Source organism: Bubalus bubalis, chromosome 2 (assembly GCF_019923935.1).
Source record: "Bubalus bubalis isolate 160015118507 breed Murrah chromosome 2, NDDB_SH_1, whole genome shotgun sequence".
Taxonomy (NCBI): domain Eukaryota; kingdom Metazoa; phylum Chordata; class Mammalia; order Artiodactyla; family Bovidae; genus Bubalus; species Bubalus bubalis.
In genome coordinates, this window is record NC_059158.1 from 78,595,147 (window position 1) to 78,617,515 (window position 22,369).

A 22,369-nucleotide genomic window follows, 5' to 3' on the forward strand; every position below is an offset into this window, starting at 1 on the left:
GATTGGTGATGAAAGTAAAGTCCAATGCTGTAAAGAACAGTATTGACTACGAACCTGGAATGTTAGGTCCATGAATCAAGGTAAATTACAAGTGGTCAAACAGGAGATGGCAAGAGTGAATGTGGACATCTCCGGAATCAATGAACTTAAAAGGACTGGAATGGGTGAATTTAACTCAGATGACCATTGTATCTACTACTGTGGGCAAGAATCCCTTAGAAGAAGTGGAGTAGCCCTCATAGTCAACAGAAGAGTCTGTAATGCAGTACTTGGATGCAATCTCAAAAATGACAGAATGATCCCTGTTCGTTTCCAAAGCAAACCATTCAATATCACAGTAATCCAAGTCTATGCCCCAACCAGTAACGCTGAAGAAGCTGAAGTTGAACGGGTCTATAAAGACCTACAAGACCTTCTAGAACTAATACCCCAAAAAGATGTCCTTTTCATCACAGGGGACTGGAATGCAAAAGTAGGAAGTCAAGAGATAACTGGAGTAACAGGCAAGTTTGGCCTTGGAGTACAAAATGAAGCAGGGCAAGGGCTAACAGAGTTTTGCCCAAAGAATACACTGGTCACAGCAAACACCCTCTTCCTACAACACAAGAGAAAACTCTACAGATGGACATCACCAGATGGTCAATACCAAAATCAGATTGACTATATCCTTTGCAGCCAAAGATGGAGAAGTTCTATACAGCCAGCAAAAACAAGACCAGGAGCTGACTGTGACTCAGATCATGAACTCCTTATTGCCAAATTCAGACTTAAATTGAAGAAAGAGGGGGAAACTACTAGACCATTCAGGTATGACCTAAGTCAAATCCCTTACGATTATACAGTGGAAGTGACAAATAGATTCAAGGGATTAGATCTGATAGAGTGCCTGAAGAACAAGGGATGGAGGTTCGTGACACTATACAGGAGGCAGTGATCACAACCATCCCCAAGAAAAAGAAATGCAAAAAGGCAAAATGGTTGTCTGAGGAGGCCTTACAAATTGCTGTGAAAAGAAGAGAAGCGAAAGGCAAAGGAGAAAAGGAAAGATATACTCATTTGAACGCAGAGTTCCAAAGAATAGCAAGGAGAGATAAGAAAGCCTTTCTCAGTGATCAATGCAAAGAAATAGAGGAAAACAACAGAATAGGAAAGACTAGAGATCTCTTCAAGAAAATTAGAGATACCAAGGGAACATTTCATGCAAAGATGGGCTCAATAAAGGACAGAAATGATATGGACCTAACAGAAGCAGAAGAGATTAGGAAGAGGTGGCAAGAATACACAGAAGAACTATACAAAATAGATCTTCATGACCCAGATAACCACGATGGTGTGATCACTGGACTAGAACCAGACATCCTGGAAAGCAAAGTCAAGTGGGCCTTAGGAAGCATCACTACGAACAAAGCTAGTGGAGGTGATGGAATTCCAGGTGAACTATTTCAAATCCTAAATGATGATGCTGTGAAAGTGCTGCACTCAATATGCCAGCAAATTTGGAAAACTCAGCAGTGGCCACAGGACTGGAAAAGGTCAGTTTTCTTTCCAAACAACCCCCAAGAAAGGCAATGCCAAAGAACGTTCAAACTACCACACAATTGCATTCATCTCACAAGCTAGCAAAGTAATGCTCAAAATTCTCCAAGCCAGGCTTCAACAGTATGTGAACAGTGAACTTCCTGATGTTCAAGCTGGTTTTAGAAAAGGCAGAGGAACCAGAGATCAAATTGCCAACATCCGCTGGATCATGGAAAAAGCAAGAGAGTTCCAGAAAAAACATCTGCTTCTGTTTTACTGACTACACCAAAGCCTTTGACTGTGTGGATCACAATAAACTGTGGAAAATTCTTAAAGAGACGGGAATACCAGACCACCTTACTGCCTCCTGAGAAATCCGTATGCAGGTCAAGAAGCAAAAGTCAGAACAGTACAGGGAACAACAGACTGGTTCCAAATAGGGAAAGGAGTACGTCAAGGCTGTATATTGTCACCCTGCTTATTTAACTTATATGTAGAGTATATCATGCAAAATGCCAGGCTGGATGAAGCACAAGCTGGAATCAAGATTGCTGGGAGAAATATCAATAACCTCAGATATGCAGATGACACCATCCTTATGGCAGAAAGCAAAGAAGAACTGAAGAACCTCTTGATGAAAGTGAAACAGGAGAGTGAAAAAGTTGGCTTAAAGCTCAACATTCAGAAAACTATGATTATGGCATCCAGTCCCATCACTTCATGGCAAACAGATAGGGAAACAATGGAAACAGTGACAGACTTTATTTTGGGGGGCTCCAAAATGACTGCAGATAGTGACTGCAGCCATGAAATTAAAAGACGCTTACTCCTTGGAAGGAAAGCCATGACCAACCTAGACAGTATATTAAAAAAAAGAGACATTACTTTGCCAACAAAGGTCCATCTAGTCAAAGATATGATTTTCCCAGTAGTCATGTACGAATATGAGAGTTGGACCATAAAGAAAGCTGAGCATGGAAAAATTGATGCTTTTGAACTGTGGAGTTGGAGAAGACTCTTGAGAGTCCCTTGGACTGCAAGATCTAAAAAGTCAATCCTAAAGGAAATCAGTCCTAAGTATTCACTGGAAGAACTGATGCTGAAGCTGAAGCTCCAATACTTTGGCCACCTGATGCTAAGAACTGACTCACTGGAAAAGACCCTGATGCCAGGAAAGATGGAAGGCAGGAGGAGAAGGGGATGACAGAGGATGAGATGGTAGGATGGCATCATTGACTCGACTGACATGAGTTTAAGCAATCTCCGTGAGTTGGTGATGGACAGGGAAGCCTGGTGTGCTGCAGTCCATGGGGTCACAGAATCTGACATGACTGAGACTGAATTCAACTGAACTGAATCGGCTGTAGTATATAAAGCTGGCCACAAGAGGGCTACATAATACAACAGTTCAATAATAACTTTATTAACTGTAATTTTTTAAAACAGCTTAAGGCAGCTTAATTTTTAAAATAGCTTATTTTTAAGATAGCTTAATTAATAGCCTACTAATAAATTATACGCTGAAGTAGTTCTGATGTATATTTCCCCCAAAACAAATGAATACGGTTTCAGGAAATGAAAAAAAAAACCTTTTAAAATTAATCTCCATTTTCAACAATTTGCAAATAATGTTATATACTTCGTCTTCGAAAATCAAAGACAGTATACTAAATATCAGCCCAGATTTTTATGAGCAAAGATTATTTCATAAAAGACACAAAATGTTCTCCTCAAAATAAGAATGAAAAAATACTAAGCAAATTTTTCAAAAAGAAGAAAACCAGAAAACCCTAGATTCTTTCCTATTGGTTTCACATTAAAGCTATATAATATTTTCTAAATTCAAAGTTACGGAGAATTCTTTTGCTCTTTTACAGCACTGATACACAGTACATAAAGGCTGAATGAAATCATCAAACAGTATCAAGTTGTTGTCTGCTTAAGAAAATCTTCAAGGTTATCAAACAGACTTTCTAATAGGAGCCAGTTCATAAAAGTTTAGTCAATTATTTCAAACAAAATCATAATGTACAAAGTAAATTTAGTCAAAAATTCACAAAGCAAATTTTACCACTAAATAACATGATAACCTTTGTATAAAACTTTATTAATACCTTAAAAAAATAATAAAGTGTCCACTGAATCCTCAGTCCTATACAGAGAACCTTAAGGTTTTAAAGTTTGTAGACAACAGCCTTTGCCCTTCAAAGCTGCTTGGTTTAAAACTGAATTCTCAGGAAAAAATACTCAGAATGTTTAAAACTCTGATAATTATAAGACATAACTCTAAATTTTAATGATGAATTCCAGCCTGGTTATACAAATAAAGTAGATTTAGCTACCTTTTACCAAGTGTCCAGCTCCCTTTTACTACTGCTATCCTAGAAGGTCAGGTTCCCAGGTGCCCAGAGCAAACAGTCCTGATGCTTAAGCAAAGTCTAACAAGAGCACCCTGAGAGATGATGATTAGAGGCAAATCCGCCACTGGTCTTGAACACAGAATTGAACAAAAAATAGGGAGTTTTTTTCCATATTATTTTCCAACCTCAAAAAAAAAAAAGTTTTAATCAGAAAGTGATATATCTTTAATCCAAAAACATTACTTGTAATTTAGATCCTGCAACTAAAAGAAAATTAAACTCTTGAAAGGATATGAGGTCCAGCAATGAACTGTGTGTTCTGTCATTCATACACAGCTGGGCTACCATCTCTGCTCTGAGAATCTCATCATCAGACATTCCTAAAATTAAAAACAGAATTAATATATCTGAATATTTATATATTATAAAGAAACAACTTACCACACAATTAAGTTATTTTACCAAAATGAGATGCTTCAAAAATCATAGGGCAAAGAAAACAATGCCCCAATATAACTGCAGTTTAACTACCCTGCTATTTGCAGTTCCCTTAAGTAAGGGTTCAAAGAATATTCTAAAAGGAGTATTAATGGTAAAACATATCGTGTCAAGAGTTTGAAATGCATCCTTTCCTTTTTTTCCATAAACCAGTTACTACCACAGGGTAAGGGGAGGAAAGGGAGGTACCCAAGTATTTGTATTAGTGCTTTTTACCTAAATGTAAACGAAGACTCAAAAGAATCACAAGAAATGTAAGAGCGCCTTCTAACATGGATCTCTCATGCTCTGCATCAAGTACTGTGTTTTGATGTTGTGAAGCCATTGTCAACAAATCCACTACCTTAAATCTATTAAAAAAAATTTGAGACAGATTTTTTTAAAGTTAAGACAAAATTAACTTAAATTCCAAATACTTCCTAATACCTGTATTAATAAAACTATGCTTACCTTTCAAAGACAGATGAAATAAAATAATCCGGATCAAGTCTAGATGCACAAACCTTTAAAAGATCAATAAATAAATAAATAAAAATAAAACCCACAAAGTTTATTTCTCAGTAGTCAGTATTTATTTATTCAGTATTCTTTTTCTTTTTTTCTTCCTTTTTCCCCCCTCTGGGTATGCACATGGCTTGCAGGATCTTAGTTCCCCAACTAGGGATTGAACCTGGGCCCTTGACAGTGAAAGCACCAAGTCCTAAGCACCGGACCATGAGGGAATTCCCCAGTTTTATTTCTTGTGTTTATCATTCCTCTTATTTTCTGTATTGTATTTGTTCAACAGCTTACCTGGAAGCAAGTCTTTTATATGCAAGTCATGCTTGCCCTTTATTTAACTCACAGACCAAGCCAATATACCCCCAGGCCCCTTGGCCAGGGCAGGTACCAGATAGCTGGGGATAGCCTTTATGCCCCAAAGCTCACCAAGATGATTCAAACCAGCCAATGCTAAACTACTTCCATAGCCCTGCCTTGCCTTTCCTATGGAAACCCCAGTAAAGCTTCTGATCTAGGATTGCCCCTCATTCCTTCTGTCTCCTGACAAAAATCGAATGCTTCCCCTTTGGTCCTGCGTAGCATGGCATGCCTCTCTTCCTTTGGAAAATGTTAAGTAATAAAATTCTTCTTTCAATAGCACTGACCTCTGTGTCCTCATTTAGTCACCTCTATAAATTAAAATCCCACAGGTACAAATGAGATACTTCTTAAGTTCAATATCTGCATCACTAGATTGGCTTACCTGTAACAGGTAAATGTCAGGATCAATCATGGAATTACAGAAATGAGACTGGACATAGGTCATGGCTTGTCCTTTGATCTGCAGACCATTTCTTACCCACATATTGCTATGGATTTCAGCAAGACTTGCCTAGTAAAACAAAAATTAATTGAACAAAGAAGTCATCTAAAGTCAACCTTTATAAAATCATGTTACGATAAACAATCATTTCAAAATATTTTAATCATAGCATAAGCCTGATATTGTCCAGTATTTAGGATATTCAGCTCAAATATATAATTTTAAAATAATCACTATATTTTATATATTTCTTCTTTTGGAGCTTATATATGAGCTAAGTTTCCATGATGACTTCTGGGTACATTTATAATAATATTCACTGAACCCTTAAATGAAATCTCCTGCATTGCAGACAGATTCTTTACCGTCTGAGCCACTAGGGACTCCAGCCAGCCCAAAAGCCTAAATACATACCTGAATTTGGAGTGGGTGAATCATTAGTTTCATTAACATTTCCTGATCTGGCAAAACAGAATCCAAATCTAGTTCTTGACATTTCACAGCCTAAAAATTGTTATAAAAAAAGTTATTAATTCAATACATATTTCCCAATGTTCAAAAACAGATGAACAGAGTATTTAATGAAAACTTTTACCTTACTCAAAAACATAGCATAATAACGATGTAGTGGCAGATGAAAAGTAACTTGGTTAGGTGCTGGCTGGAAAGAAAGAAAATCCAAAGTCAAATAATACTTTATCAAATTCAAAGAAGGTTTTGAAATGCTAAAACAACACTTCCACCTTGATTTACTGGCCTACACTTTTTTTATCAAAAAGTAAGATTTTAGAAGTTATAGTTTAAAAACCCACTGTAGAAAAAATTATTCCAATTTAAAGACCCAAATGCAAGTTCCTTAAAGGCAGAAACTATATACTCAAACTATATACTCAATCCTCTGACACATCTCGTACAGAACAAGGGATGGAAGATGTTTCCCTTTACAGTCGGCCATTTCAGAATCTTCAAATGCATGCACAACAAATGTGATGATAATAACAAAAACAATAATCACAGCTAACATTCACTGAGTGTGCCATTCACTGTGCTGATAAGCACTTTATTCATATTTAATTTAATCCTAGGAGACCCCATGGGGTCTGAATATTTCAATTTTATGAATAGGGAAATTCAATTCTAAAAAACTTAAATAACTTCCTAAAGCTAACAGGTAGTGAACTGAGAAGCTAGTCTGCTATATTCAGAATTATCTGAGGGTCTGACTACAGCCCTATCCTGAAGTGCAGTTAAATGGCTTACCTAGCTGGATGAGATGCTCCCCGAATCAGTGGTGAACACACAGTCTCTATAGCAAAGCTTAGTACAGTACATGCCAAAGATCTTTGATATCCTTGTGGATATTATAAAAAGTGTATTTTAAATCTGTGACTCCCATGGGTCACACTATTGCTAAAGGGCAAACACAAATAGTTGTCTTTCTTAAACAAACAAGAAAAATGAAACATTAAAAGGTATCATTTGTTTTTAATGCTTCTATAAATTTTTAGTAAAGTTTTCTCCTGTTAAAAAAAATCTAGCCAAAACATTCTCATAATTATGCTAATAGAGTACCATATTGAGTCATAAAGATTTGAAATATGTCACCATCTATGAAAGAGTTTTTTCCAAAACCAGTATGAGAATAAAATCCTCTTTAACATGTGAATAAACATCTACAGAAAGTTGCTCTAATAAATGTGTGACTTCCAGAAAAAGGAAGGAATTTCTGACACATGCTGCAATGTGGATGAACCTTCGAGACATTATGCTAAGTGAAATAAACCAGTCACAAAAATACATGTACTGTATGATTTCATTTAGGTATGCCAAGCAGTCAATATCATAGAGACACAAAGTACAATGATGGCTGCCAGAGGCTGGGGGTAAGGGAAAATGAGATTATTGGGTTTCTTGGGAACAGAGTTTCAGTTTTACTAATCAAAGTTCTGGAGGTTGGTTGCACAACAATGTGAATAACTGTATACTTTAAAAAAGGTTTAATAGGTGGTAAATTTTATGTGCATTTCACCATAATCAAAAATAAAAATCAAACAAGTTTGCCCTATATTACTATCATCTTTTGAGTAACATAACATATACTAACTAGCTAAATCAGAATCTCCTTCAATCTTCTTTGAAGGCATCAAGAACAGTGGTGAAGAGCAGGCTCTTAAAAGCTGGGTTTGCATGCATTCAAATTCTGACTCTGCCACCTATAGCTATAAAACTGAGAACAAGTTACTTCACTATGCCTAAGCTGCCTCATCCATAAAGTGAAGATAATAAGCAGATGGACAACTGTGAGGATCAAGCAAAAGAACACGGTACACAACACACATTTCTATTAATTGCTAAGCCATAGGCTCTATCTTGTCTTTTAAGGCTTGAGCATATGCTAAACACACATTCTTCTGCAGTTCTACACTCCATAATCTCCCTTTGTCCAATGTCACAAATAAGCTACTTGAAAAACTCTTTTAACACTCCTTCCAAATATACTGAGGTGTTCCATAGATTCCATTCTCAGCTTTCTACTCTTCTCATTTGAGACACTTTGTTCAGTTTACAGCTTTGGCTGCCAACACAAGATGACTACTAAATCTCAGCAGAAATCTCACTCCTGAACTCCAAACCCTACATTCAAGTTATCTACTGAACATCAACACTTAATTAACAACCCGTGGGGACCACAAATACACTGTGTCCAGACCAAACTCAGCATCTTTGCCCTACAACTCAATCTTTCTCAGTGTTTCTTCTGCAAATTCCCAGTAATACAAATCTGAAATGTAGATTCTCTCGAATCTCCTCCACTTGATAAGGCGTCAAAGTGTGTTTGATTTTCTAAGTACCTCTTAACTCTACTTTTTCCTCTCTTTCCACATTGCCTCTAACCAACCTTGGCTCAGGCTCTCAACATTTAGTGCCCAGATTTCAGTGCTAACCTTTGCTTCTAACCTTACCCTCTATAAGAAGCTTTTTGTGGTATCTGCCTAGCTCACAAACCTCCCTCTTATTCTCAGAATGACCCTTCCTCCCCACTTTCCAAATACATACACACAGGAACTGGAGCCTGACAGTCAAGTTTAGAGTAGTCACATCTGATTAGATCAGGGCAGGGGATCCCTATCCCATCATGGGCAATGAGGTTCTCTCCCACTTGAAAACTGAAGTGGGATTTAAAGATATCTGTGGAGATTCTTGGAGTATGGCTGACACTGCAATATAAGGCAATTATAGGAAGATAATGTTTAACAAAGGCAAAAAAAAAGCACAGAAAAACCAATCTACAGAAAGAGAAGAAAAGAATGAGGGAGAAAGAGCAAGGAAAAGCAAGAGACAAGAGCTCTTGTTCAGCTTTCCACTCAGTTCCTGAAGTCCAGAATGCCATAAGATCCCTGAACGATCTCTCTGTACTCATAATAAAGTATCCCTCCTTTAAATCAGACTGCCTTAAAAGTGTTTTGAAAAGAAGCTTAATTAATACATCTACTTAAATCTGTTTTTAAATGCATATTAAATCTTCATACTGGCAGGAGGTAGTCTTATTGAAACATTACTTTAACCCTATACTTCTCCATTTATCATCTTTTAATGGCTCCCTATAGTTTTAACCTCCTTTAACTGTCCAACTCTTGAGAGATAGGACTCTTTGGCCTTATCTATTGTCATATAAACTCATACACTATAAGTAGAGCCTTTGTATATGCTTTTCCCTTTGCCTCAAATGCTATATACACTTGCTCCCACTGGATTAACGTTCCATAAGACTTTGCTGAAATGACATTTCTACTAGGAAGTTTTTCCTGAGTCCCTCAGGGTAAATGAGATGCTCCACTCTATTCTCCCCTATAGCACCCTGGTCAGAATTTTATACAGAAGCGTTCTGATCAAATTAGCCATTTACTTGTCTTCCATTTCCTCAAATTAGGAACCCTTTCATCACTGTATCCCCAGTGTTTAGAACATAGTAAACATTCAATAAATATTTTCTGGGTGAACACATGTTCTACTTTCCTCTCATGAGAGAAGATTCTAACTACTCTGCTATATACTCATAAATGTTCCTCTGCTATACACTCATAAATGGTATTTAGAATTTCAGGATTCTTAAATGGCCTACACTTTTGGAAAAATTTATTCCATCCTGTGTTCTAAGTGATTGTTTGATTTGTCTTAATTCAGTTCAAAAATTATTATTTACTTCATCTGTGCTGGATTATTGCAATAACTTCTGACCTCCATTCTCAGGCTGACAGAACAAGTATTTATCACATGTGAAATACATGGGTCTTAGTCAATCCTCATTGGCTAATAGTATTATCTTAAAAAAATGAGTAGAAAGACTCGGTAATGCTTTAAAACAAACAAAAACACTGTCAGAAGACACAGCTATTTGATTTGTAACAGAGTAACAATTTTTACCCAGGTATGCCTAACTCTAAAGCTCTTTCCATTGCCAACAGCTAGTATAGCTGAAATACTACCAGACAAGCAGTTGAGAGATGTAGGCTCTGGACCCAGAATTATTAGTAGTTTGCCATAAAACTACAGGCAAGTCATTTAATATCTCTGTATCTCCATTTTACATCTATGAAAAAGGAAAGGATAATAACATCTTCCCTACTTAACCAGGGTTGTTTTCAGAAACAAATATGTCAAAGCACTTTAAGAAACAAGAAACTTTTAAACATCGTAAAGACATATTGTTTGATTCCCAAATTCTATTTAATCTTTTATTCTTTTTTCTTTAATTCTTTATTTAATTCTTCTCAGTTCATTATCAATTTAACAATTACTTTTATTCATGCCCACAGAACACTGACCAATTAATAAAGTTGTGGTACCTTTCCCATCAATCTCCTCTATTCTATTCACATTTGCACTGTCACTTTTTCCTCCCTGAAAGAAACCGATATTCACTCCTGAGAAATATACATTTAATAACATTAAAAATATATCCTTCTCTAGGAAATAAGCGAATACAGTTTATGTACTGTAGAATCCCCTAAATAACAAATGATTGGTCTCTTACTTCCCACTTTTGTAAAGCCTAGTGATTTTATGCTTATTCTGACATCTTTCCCTTATCCCATGAAAAGACATTCATTATTTTCAAGGTTAAATGAGATCTAACACTTCTTTTCTTAAATGCTTTTACATAATCAAAAATATACATACCTCATCTACGAAGTTAATAGCATCAAACCAGTCTTGAAGAGCTTCAAGGCAATATCTAACAACATTTCGGGTATATTCTTGAGTTTCCTAAAATAATAAGCTTTATAAATTTACAGTATATAAATATATATATGCTCAACTTCAAAGTATATGCAATGTATAAAAATGGTTATGTGTATCATATATATGTAAAATAATAAAATATACATATTTTCAAAATAACCACCTTTGCCATTTCAAGAAATCATCATTTCACAAACTAATAGTAACAATTAGTGATAGTCATAAAAATTAAAGAACACAATATATCACCCTCTATATAATATATTCCTGAAATTGAATCAAAGCTGAAATAAATTTATGTGATGTAAATTGGATTCCATTTCAAGAGATCCTAAAAATGTAAGTTCCCTACTGTTATTATTGGGTGGAGTTTCTTTTGGAATGATAAAAATAAAAGTTCCAGAAATACATGGTTGCACAACACTGAGAATGTATGTATTTAATGTCACTGAATTGCATACCTAAAAATGGGTTAAAGCAGTAAAAAAGAAAAATTACGTTATGCATATTTTGCCACAATAAAAAAAAGAGGGCAGAACATATGAGTTCTATAAACAGCCTGTGAATATCTTAGCTTGCAAACGACTATGTTCCCCTTAAAATAAGGGTACTGTGGAAGAATATTGTGGGCTTCCTGGGTGGCGCTAGTGGTAAAGAACCTGCCTGCCAGTGCAAGAAATGTAAAGAGACTCAAGTTCGACCCAGGGTCGGGAAAATCCCTTGGGGGAGGGCATGGCAACCCGTTCCAGTATTCTTCCCTACAGAATCCCTTGGACAAAGGAGCCTGGCAGGCTACAGTTCATAGGGTCGCAAAGAGTCGGACATGACTGAAGTGACTTAGCACACACACACGAAAGAATACTGTAATGTTTTATGGAGAAATTGATTCAGTGAAATGGGAAAGTATTAAGTTACATGGAAAAATAAATCATGATAGCCTCTCTTTAAAAAAGTAGGCAAAGGATTTGAATAGACATTTCTCCAAAGAGGATCTACAAATGACGAATAAGCACAAGAAAAGATGCCAACACTATCAGTCATTAGGAAAATGCAAATCAAAGTCACAATGAGATACCACTTTATACCTACTTGGATGGTTATAATTTTTTAAATGTAAAATAAGTGTTGGCCAAGAATATAGAACAACAAACTCTCATACATAGCTGGTAGAAATATAAAATGGTGCAGCCGTTTTTAAGTTAAACAGAGTTACCATGAAAGTGAAAATGAAAGGTGCTCAGTCATGTCCGACTCTTTGCGACCTCATGGACTATATGGTCCATGGAATTCTCCAGGCCAGAATACTGGAGTGGGGAGCCGTTCCCTTCTCCAGCGCATCTTCCCAACCCAGGGATAGAACCCAGGTCTCTCGCACTGCAGGTGGATTCTTTACTAGCTGAGTCACCAGGGAAGCCCACAGAGTTACCACATGACCAAGCAAGTCTACTCTCATATACCCAAGAGAGTTGAAAACATGTATTTACACAAAAACCTATACAAATGTTCACAGCAACATTACCGACAGCAGCCCAAAACTGAAATCAACCCATGAATGGACAAATTAGTGTGATATACCTATGCTATGGAATACTATTTAGGAGATTAGTGGCTTCCAGGAAATGAGACAAGGTTGGAACTGAGAGGCTGAGTTTTCTTTTTTGGCAGGGGGTAGGGGCACAGGGTGAAAAATGTTCTGGAATTAGTGGTGACAGCAGCACAACTCTGAATATACTATCAACTACTTAACTGTATGGTTTAAGAAGATTAAAATGGGGAACTTCATGTTATGATAATTTTATCTCAATAAAAAGTTTTTTTAGAAAAACATTTTAGGGCATCAATGTCAACAAAAGGTACCATCACTGTCAAACAGGTCACTGTTGTGAAGAAGCAAATGAAAACAATGAGCTTACAACGCTCTATGTCACGCTCTAGCATCTGACAAGTGCTGGTTAAGTGCTCCAAAGAGTCATGGCCAAACTCAACTTGTGTCTAGCTTGCAGTAATCTAAAGCTTGCCACTAGATGGAAATTTCACAGCTTATTTGTTCTCGTTTAGAAAGCAAAAACTAGTGACATTCTAGAAATGCGCCATCCCTTTATCCAAGCTATCTATTATTAATTTAGTATTACTTGTTCAATGATCCCTTAGCACTTTTAAGAACCAAATAGCATACAAGGCAATCATACAAAGAAAGTAAGCTATCAGGTGAAGTTTCCTTTTTTATTGCTAATCCTTTAGTTTTACATTTTATAATTAAAAAATATAAAGAAACAGCTTTTCAAATACTTTTTTTTTCTAGTTTACAGTTCTAAAACCTCACAACACTGCCACTAAAAACTCTAGACATTCCTCTTTAAGAGACAATTATAGCAAAGTGATAAAAAGCACTGGTTCTGAAATCAGATGGATTTGTTTTCAAACTCAAGCTTCTACTTGTAGTTGTGTAAATGTGGATGAGTTGTTCAACCTCTGAAAAAAAAAGGGATGATACTTTCTACTTTTAAGAGATGCTATGAAGATTAGATAAGAACATAACATAAGGAATATAGTATAAGAATAAAGTCTGGCATAGTATAGGCTCTCAATAAGAGAACATCTTATCTAGGACCCAGATGTCCCTTTAGCTGACAAACTCCTCTCTTAAGTATTACAAGATAACATGAGCTCATTTTTCTCTCTGTCATCTTCACTTCTTAGATTAAGGGACCCAAAATACAATGAAATCCTGGCCTTCAAAAATGAAAAATTATGGGGAAAAAAAAAAAATGAAAAATTACTACTGCCTGAAAATAATGATTTCTCTTCATCACAGAAACATAGCTTCAGTCTTATAATCCAAATGCATCCTAAACAGTTGTCAGAATAATCTTCCTAAAATACTGATCTTTTGATATCAACATCAGATCAATCCTCTCTCCAAAGGCAGCATCTTTTCTGTTGGCTTATATGATGCTGCACTCTTCTGTTTTTTTCTCCTTTCCCTTCCTGACATTTAAATGTTAACTTTTTCTTCAAAGTCCATTTCCCTTTTCTCCCAACTTGACTGCATTCCATCCCCTGGCAGTAAATGCCATTTTTATTCCCAAGGGTCTAAAAGTTATACCCTAGCCCAGACTTCTTTGAGTACAAAACTCATATATCCAACTGCTTATTCACTATTTCCACTTGGATGTTTCAGAGGCATCTCAAACTTAACATATCTAACTCTGAAAACTTTAAACCTGCTTTTCTATTATCTTTTTCACCTCTGTAAAATTATCTCCATATATAGCTACTCAAAAATTTATCTAACTCATCAATAACATACACTCCATCACTAGCCCTTTTGGTTCTACCTTGAAAATACATCTTTAACATTCAAAATGCACCTTTAATACACCTTGAATTTCAAACCTGAAATTTCTAGAATATTACCACAGCATATTAACTGGTCTATTTGCTACTAGTCTTGATGCTCCCCATACTCTCCTCAATCCAGTCTTTCCAAACAAACAGAAGGAACTTTTAAATATAAGTCTGATCACATCAAACCCCTACTTTAAAATATTCACTGGCTTCTCCTTAAAATTAAATCCAAGGCTTATTAACATGATCTATAAGAACCTGCATTAATAATCTACTCTCTGCCTATCTCTCCAATTCCATCTTATTCTCTGGCTCCAGCCACAAACTCCTTACAAAGACCAATTACTTTCTTACTGGGGGTAGGTTATTTCATACCATCTCCCCTACTACCAGCCCTAATCCCACTTTTATTCATATAGCTGGCTTCTTCATATTCTTTCTTCAAAAAGGCCTTCCCTGATCCTCAAATCCATCAGTCTCCACACTCATCATTCTCACAGTAACCTGATATTTTCCTGTAGAATATTTACAAACGCTTACAAAACAAGTCTATGTGCTTACTTACTTAATGTCTATCTCTGCTACTAGACTGCTCCATAGAGCAAGAACCACATCTATTTGATTTGTCTGACACCCAAAACCCAAACATCTAGATAGCATCTGGCATAGAACAGCGTTCAACAGACTTTTTTTTTTTTTTTTTTTTCAAATAAATGAACAAACAAATCTCATATTAGATGACAGGGGTTTTTTTTTTTTTAATAAATGCTACAATGGAGATTAAAGGAGGTACTATAAAAACATAGACTAGAATCATAAATCTGAAAGAAGTTAAAATGAGCAGATTACATGTCAGCTGAGTCTTTGAATACAACCTCTGAAAAGCTAATACTAATGGCTTTTCATTCCAGTTAGAACTGCTGCCAAGATCCTGCTGTACACCAAACAAGTCAAAATCTGTAGCAGTGACACTTAAGCACATATATTTTTTAAGCTTCCCAGATGATTCTCATATAAGAGAAGCACTGGACTAAGCAGAAAGAATGAGCGCATATGTCAAAAAAAAAAAAAAAAAGGACTAATTTGAACAAAAGCACTGAAATCAAGAAAGGAACTGCATGCTGAGGAATAGTAATCAAGCCAATGAAGGCATGGAGGTAGATGGGGTATAGGAAGGCAAATTATGACAAATACATTGAAGACAAATTGTGGAAGTTCTTAAATCCCTCTACAGGAAATATGGACACTATCCTGCAGACAGAAAGGAATGTGAATGATTTTTAAGCAAAGGAGAAATAAGCACAGAGCTCAGAAGTAACTTAGATGTTAGGAAAGACTAGAGTAGGAAGACGCTAGAGGCAGAAAATCAGTTAAGAAGTTACCTTAACAACCCAGATTTTTTAAATACTGACATAAATAAAACAGAGGAAAGAAGTGGTAGAGAGAGACATTTCTGGACAAAAGAGAGAATTCACGGTATCTGATTATAGTTTGAACACAGCTGGGGAGGTTTCTATATTGGAAAGCTGCATCATTTATAACACCATACATAAAATGACATAAAGGACACAGTATAGACACATGTTTTTAAAAAGTTAGTTAGGAACCTGAGAAAACTCATGTACCTATAAGGAGAATACCAGAATATTCTGACATTCTACACTGAATAGCCAGAGCTATTGGAAATTTGAACCTGGCTAGCCTGTAACAAAGTTGTGAGTCATCTGTATTAAGAGAAAGCTGGAGTCATGAGAGAAAATAGAAAGCCACTTAAAGAAACACATACATTTAAAGAATATATGTAGAAGAGTCTCATAATAGCCCTGTGAGTAAGAGCAGGCTTTGCTGTCCCATTTCTGTTTTGTTCCCTTTAGGTTTTTAAAAGAAAAAGTCTGAGAAGTTCAAATAGTTTTAAATGAGTTGACCAAGTCACCTAAGTTGAAAGAGGCAGAACCAAAAGCACTATACAATCTTTTGCAGCATGCTTACTGGTACAGGCTAGCAGGTAGGACTTCACGGGATCCATACAGCAAAATCTTAAGTCCTTAGTTTCATAGGGCCAGGAGATAACATTTTTCTGAACTATCCAAGGATTCTGGAGACCCATCAAACCAATACTTTAAAATGCAAAGGTAAATATATGTATTTTTATAGAAAAACAAAAACACATGCAATTATAAGTGAGCTGGGCTTCCCTGGTGGCTCAGACGGTAAAGCGCCTGCCTGCAGTGTGGGAGACCCGGGTTTGATCCCTGGGTTGGGAAGATCCCCTGGAGAAGGAAATGGCAACCCACTCTGGTACTCTTGCCTGGAAAATTCCATGGACTGAGAAGCCTAGTAGGCTACAGTCTATGGGGTCTCAAAGAGACGGGACTTCACGTTTCTTAACCAATTATAAGAATTTATGTTGTTGTTATATACTCTTAGGTTCTTTTCACAAACAAACAGGAATTGTATGAAATGTATATTGATTTTGTTCTTGGAATCTTAAAAGTGTAAACTTTATTGCAGTTTATCCTCATCCCTTGAAAGATAAGAAACATTAGGTAACTAACTGATAATGGATAAGATGAATGTGAAGCTACAAAGACTATTTACAGTAAGGGAAGGCTAGAAAGATCTGATAATTCATTTACATAAATCAAGTCCAACCTACCTAGGAATAATAATGACTGTCTTAGGTCAACTTTCACAGAGCTGAATTCAAAATTAAACACTGCATATTATTACATACAAGTAAACAAGTCAATGTTTCCACAAATCTTCTTCTTAAAATTATTTTAAAGGTAAATACAGAAATTAACAAAAATATTTTCAACATACCCTAACTTTACAGTGTGATAAGAGTCCCCACATTGGCTGTGCACAGGCTTCAAGTTCAGCAGCAAAGGCAGCATAGTAGGTCTGAGATTCAAACTCCACATGCTCATTTAGTTCTCGCTTATTTAAGTTCATACCTGACAAAAATTAAAACAGATATAAACCATGCCAAATGGAAACAAACACCTACACTCAAAATTAAGTAAAATACTTCCTCATACCAAACAGATTTTAATGTTCACAAATGGCATAAATGACAAAATATGTACAGAAATTAATAAATTATTAAAAATAAAATAGTCTGGTCCTTTCGGAATTCTTTATAAACTAGACTTTCTTAAAAACATTTTGTGAATTATCTCTTTCTTATATAATTGAATATATTAAATAAACTCAAAACTATTTTAATTGGCACTAGTTGAACTTTTTATGGAAGTGTTAACAATCTTTCTTATAAGAAAATTTCTAGATTAATGCTTTAAAATGCTTTTTAAAATTACACTGCTATTTCCTATATAATAGTTTGACTTTTTTCATAACTCTGATATGTTTCATGAGCACTTTATTAAATACTTACAAATATCAATTAAAATGAGACATTTCACATGTAACTGAATGATGTGCTATTTATTATCCTTTAATTAGTGTCTGATAGTTTACTATTAGTAATTTTGCAAACTAAAAATAAATAAATAAGAAAAAAACTGAAATTCATACCTTGAAAGAAAGATACAAAGTTCATCCATGTCACTAACAAACCATGGTCCTCCAAAAATCTCTTAGCCACACTTTGATGAGAAAGGATATTAATAAAATCACTGACAAGAGGCCAATAAGTGTTATTCTTCAGCAATGCTTCTCCACAATTCACTACAACGTGTAAACTATTTTCTTCATCTAAAACAGACACAAACACATACACCCAAAAAAAATCAGCTTAAAAAAAAATAGCCTTATCAAAGATAAAGATTATATATTTTAGAATCAGAGTCACCTAAATTCAAACCCCAACCTGACATTTAATACCTATATGGCTTCAGGTATATTACATAACTCTGAATCAATTTCCTCACCTATAAAAATGGGGAAAAAACACATATATTAAGGCAATTAAATGAAACATTAACATAACACTTAGCACATCATTACAATTATTATCACTACCTGTCAAAACAGATTACACGAAATTGAGTTATGAAACTATAAAATACATACATAAACTTCTTAAGCCTTAAAAAAAAAAAGCCTCAAAGTTTAAACACATCATTGGAAGGAAGCGATGGGGAGGATTAGGCTTGTATAAAATCTTTCCTATTAGAAGTTATAGCATGTATGTATTAGCTCTCTTGACCTATTTCCCTATTCCAGCTTAACTGATTCACTGGACAAACAAGCCCCCCATTCCTACTGTAAAACACATTAATACCCATAATACACAGAATGCTCAAAGTTGAGCCTATTCCAGACTACACAAGACCCAAGGTATATGCTTATCCAGAGTCTGTTTTTGTTTCTGTTCATACTAATTGTTCTTTGTATTATAATCATAAAATTTAAATCACAAGTATATAATCTGATAAAATGCGAATGCATAAATAGAGCTATTATAAAAACTGGATCATAAACTTTTGAAAGACAATAAAAGTGCTTAAGAAAATCTTGGAGGAGAAAAATCATAAGAGTACAGAAGATTTTCAAAACTCAGACTGTTTCATAAAAATTTTTATGATCTTATTCTACTTTAAAGAAACTGAAAATGGAAATCACAGGTGCTGCTTTACAAATGTAGTATATACAAGAAGGATAAAAGAGAATTCCAGTAAAGAATACAATAACTTACAAATGCTTTGCCCAAAATGAAAAAACTGGAGAACAAACAACCATTCTTATGATTTAAGTTAAAATCCTCTGTTTCAGATATCTATGTATCATTTTTTAACAATTCCTCACTCTAATCAACTTTCTAACTAACCACCCTATTGTCAAACTCATCAGTGAAGAGGGCTTCTACTGGACTCCATATTTCTATAAATTAAATTTAGGTTTCATTCCATAAAATTATTTTACCGAACTCAAACTTAACAACATATGAAACAGGACCCACAATAGAATGAGAGAGGGTATAGCTGAATGAGGAAATGGAGATAAGGGAGGTTTACAAATTACCCACACCTAAGATTTGGAAACAAACAGTGACAGACTTTATTTTGGGGTGCTCCAAAATCACTGCAGATGGTGATTGCAGCCATGAAATTAAAAGACGCTTACTCATTGGAAGGAAAGTTATGACCAACCTAGATAGCATATTAAAAAGCAGAGACATTACTTTGCCAACAAAGGTCCGTCTAGTCAAGGCTATGGTTTTTCCAGTGGTCATGTATGGATATGAGACTTGGACTATAAAGAAAGCTGAGCACCAAAAATTGATGCTTTTGAACTGTGGTGTTGGAGAAGACTCTTGAGAGTCCCTTGGACTGCAAGGAGATCCAACTCATCCATCCTAAAGGAGATCAGTCCTGGGTGTTCGTAGGAAGGACTAATGTTGAAGCTGAAACTCCAGTACTTTGGCCACCTGATGCAAAGAGCTGACTCATTTGAAAAGACCCTGATTCTGGAAAAGATTGAGGGCTGAAAGAGAAGGGGACGACGGAGGATGAGACCGCTGGATGGCACCACCGACTCAATGGACATGAGTTTGAGTAAACTCTGGGAGTTGGTGATGGACAGGCAGGCCTGGCATGCTGCAGTTCATGGGATCACAAAGAGTCAGAAACGACTGAGCGAATGAACTGAAGATCTGGAAATGTTCTCTGACAACTACAGCTATTATAAGTGAGTGAGCAGTTGATTTTGATGGGACAGTGCTTAGGGATGCCAAGATTTTTTTAACTTTTATAAACATTGAGAATCACTGTTTAATTGAAATCAGAGGATGAACAAGCAAAATACAATTAATCAAAATCACCATTTTCCTGACACTGCTTTAAATACACTACTGTCCTTGTGAAAAATACCTTGGAATCTATAATGAAACAAAATGACTAGAACTTCTATTTTTATCCAACTGATACTTTTCCAAATATAGATACAGAGACAGCAGTGATTCAGTGTTAGATGATATTCAGTTCAGTTCAGTCGCTCAGTCGTGTCCGACTCTTTGCGACCCCATGAATCGCAGCACGCCAGGCCTCCCTGTCCATCACCAACTCCCGGAGTTCACTCAAACTCACGTCCATCGAGTTGGTGATGCCATCCAGCCATCTCATCCTCTGTCGTCCCCTTCTCCTCCTGCCCCCAATCCCTCCCAGCATCAGAGTGTCAACTCTTCGCATGAGGTGGCCAAAGTACTGGAGTTTCAGCTTTAGCATCATTCCTTCCAAAGAACACCCAGGACTGATCTCCTTTAGAATGGACTGCTTGGATCTCCTTGCAGTCACTCAGCAACAAATATTTACTGAGTTCCTACCGAGAGCCCAGCATTCTAGTAAGCTCTGAAAATAAAGTGGAAAGTAAATCAAGATTTTATACCATCTCTTTCTCTGCTGAGATTAATATAAGAAGATACAGCATGGTAGGGCTGTAATAGAAAGAGTACAAGAAGTCCTAAGAACAAATAAAGCTGGTCTACAATTTAGGAAAAAGAGTTTCCTGATGAAGTGATGTTTATACTGAGATTATACATCATTCTACAGAATGATGTAGAAATTGTGATTAGCCAAACAAACTAGACACGAGGAGGAAAAGGTATTCTAGGTAGAGGAAGCAGTATAAAAAAGACTGGAACTACTGGACAAAGAATGCAGAGGTTAAGTGGCACCAGTGAGTCTAGATGGCCTTATAAATCAGCTTTAGGAGTTTGCAGTTCATGAGACGAGAATGGCAAGCCACAGAGGGGGTTTTAAGCAAGAGAGGACATGCATAGATGTTTAGTGTGGAGAGTGATTATAGAAGAGTGCTGATGACTAGTAATAGAAGGCCTAGAGATGGCAATGGCTTGAACTACGGTACTGGCATAAAGAGCAGAGATGAAAAGAACTGGTTATTCTAATACATTTAGAAGGATTTAAATGACAGACCTGGTGATGGTCACTATATCTACAAAGAGTAAGAAGTCAAAACTGACTCCTAGGTTTTAGGTTGGGCAGCTCTGTAGATGGTTAGTGTGGTGCCAAAACAGCAACCTGAGCACTAACACACACAAACTTATAGACACACACACGCAGGTAATAGGAAAGAAGCAGAACCTCATAGACAGAGAATGAGTTTTTGGTGTTGACATTGTGTGTGTGAGGTGCCTGCAGACATCCAAAGAATATAGTTCAATAAATAATATGATATTCAGGAAGGATGATCAATATGGCATTATGAGCAACTATAGACATTACTACAGTTATGCAACACATGGTTTAAAGTTCCATTCTACACAGACAATTTCACAGAACAAACTGTAAAATTTCAGGGATATGGAAAAGTATAAGAAAGTAAAAGTATAAGGAAGGGGTCAGGTACTACTAGAGGCTTTTTCCTTTTAATCTTCAGTTATTGCTGTGGCCATGTGAATGAATACTCATTGTATCAGCTCCTACATTTACTAACAGTATAGACAAAATTTTCAAACACTGTCTAACGACAATGCATACAAAGGCTAAACAGAGGCTGTTATAAACTAAAAAGCATAGAGAACTTGGGTAATATCTTTAGCTAATTCAATATATTTAAAGCTCATTCCAATACTCTTCATGTAAAAACAAGAAAAACATATGGTGTTCTTAGAAAACCAGTAAATATGTACCATGAAATGTTACATACTTTAGAAAGAGGAAACAAAAACAGCATTGGAGCTAAAGATAGTGTTAGACTTGGCTTAGAAATTATGTAGTTTGTTGCCAGAAAAAATACATTTATATTTAAAGATCTTAGCAATGCTACTTGTAGCTATTTAGCTTTTGGAATATTCAATCTGCATAAGAATTTTCAGGACAGACTAATAGAAGAAAGTATACATAGAAAGCAATGAAGAACTATGTAATACAATTTCAGAAAATACGGGAAAAGTAAGAAACACAGAGATAGCAAGACCAAGTGCCAAGAAACACCAACATTGACAGAATAAGCAGAAAATAATTTCATACCACACAAACAACAGAGAATCAACAGTGTGAAATGCTAATGAAAATCAAGCAAGATAAGGTCCAGTGTTTTATCACCAGCTGCCTTATCATGTAGTCATAGAAAGGGTGCCCATATAATTAATTTTATAAACTGGAACACTTTTGAG

At 35.9% G+C, this 22,369-nt stretch overlaps 1 protein-coding gene across 8 annotated transcripts in view; it reads right to left on the reverse strand.

Moving 5' to 3' along the window:
* The window catches only part of UBR3 (ubiquitin protein ligase E3 component n-recognin 3), a 200,227-nt gene that overhangs the window by 109,473 nt on the left and 68,385 nt on the right, over nt 1-22,369 (reverse strand). For all 8 annotated transcript variants that reach the window (XM_025275209.3, XM_025275194.3, XM_025275200.3 and 5 more), the window contains exons 9-17: nt 17,809-17,988; nt 17,095-17,228; nt 10,861-10,947; nt 6,275-6,340; nt 6,094-6,183; nt 5,620-5,748; nt 4,827-4,879; nt 4,593-4,726; nt 4,173-4,258 (exon numbers count right to left, since the gene is read on the reverse strand). In XM_025275209.3, coding sequence (XP_025130994.2) covers nt 4,173-4,258; nt 4,593-4,726; nt 4,827-4,879; nt 5,620-5,748; nt 6,094-6,183; nt 6,275-6,340; nt 10,861-10,947; nt 17,095-17,228; nt 17,809-17,988 — 959 coding nt within the window. The remainder of the gene's footprint in view (nt 1-4,172; nt 4,259-4,592; nt 4,727-4,826; nt 4,880-5,619; nt 5,749-6,093; nt 6,184-6,274; nt 6,341-10,860; nt 10,948-17,094; nt 17,229-17,808; nt 17,989-22,369) is intronic.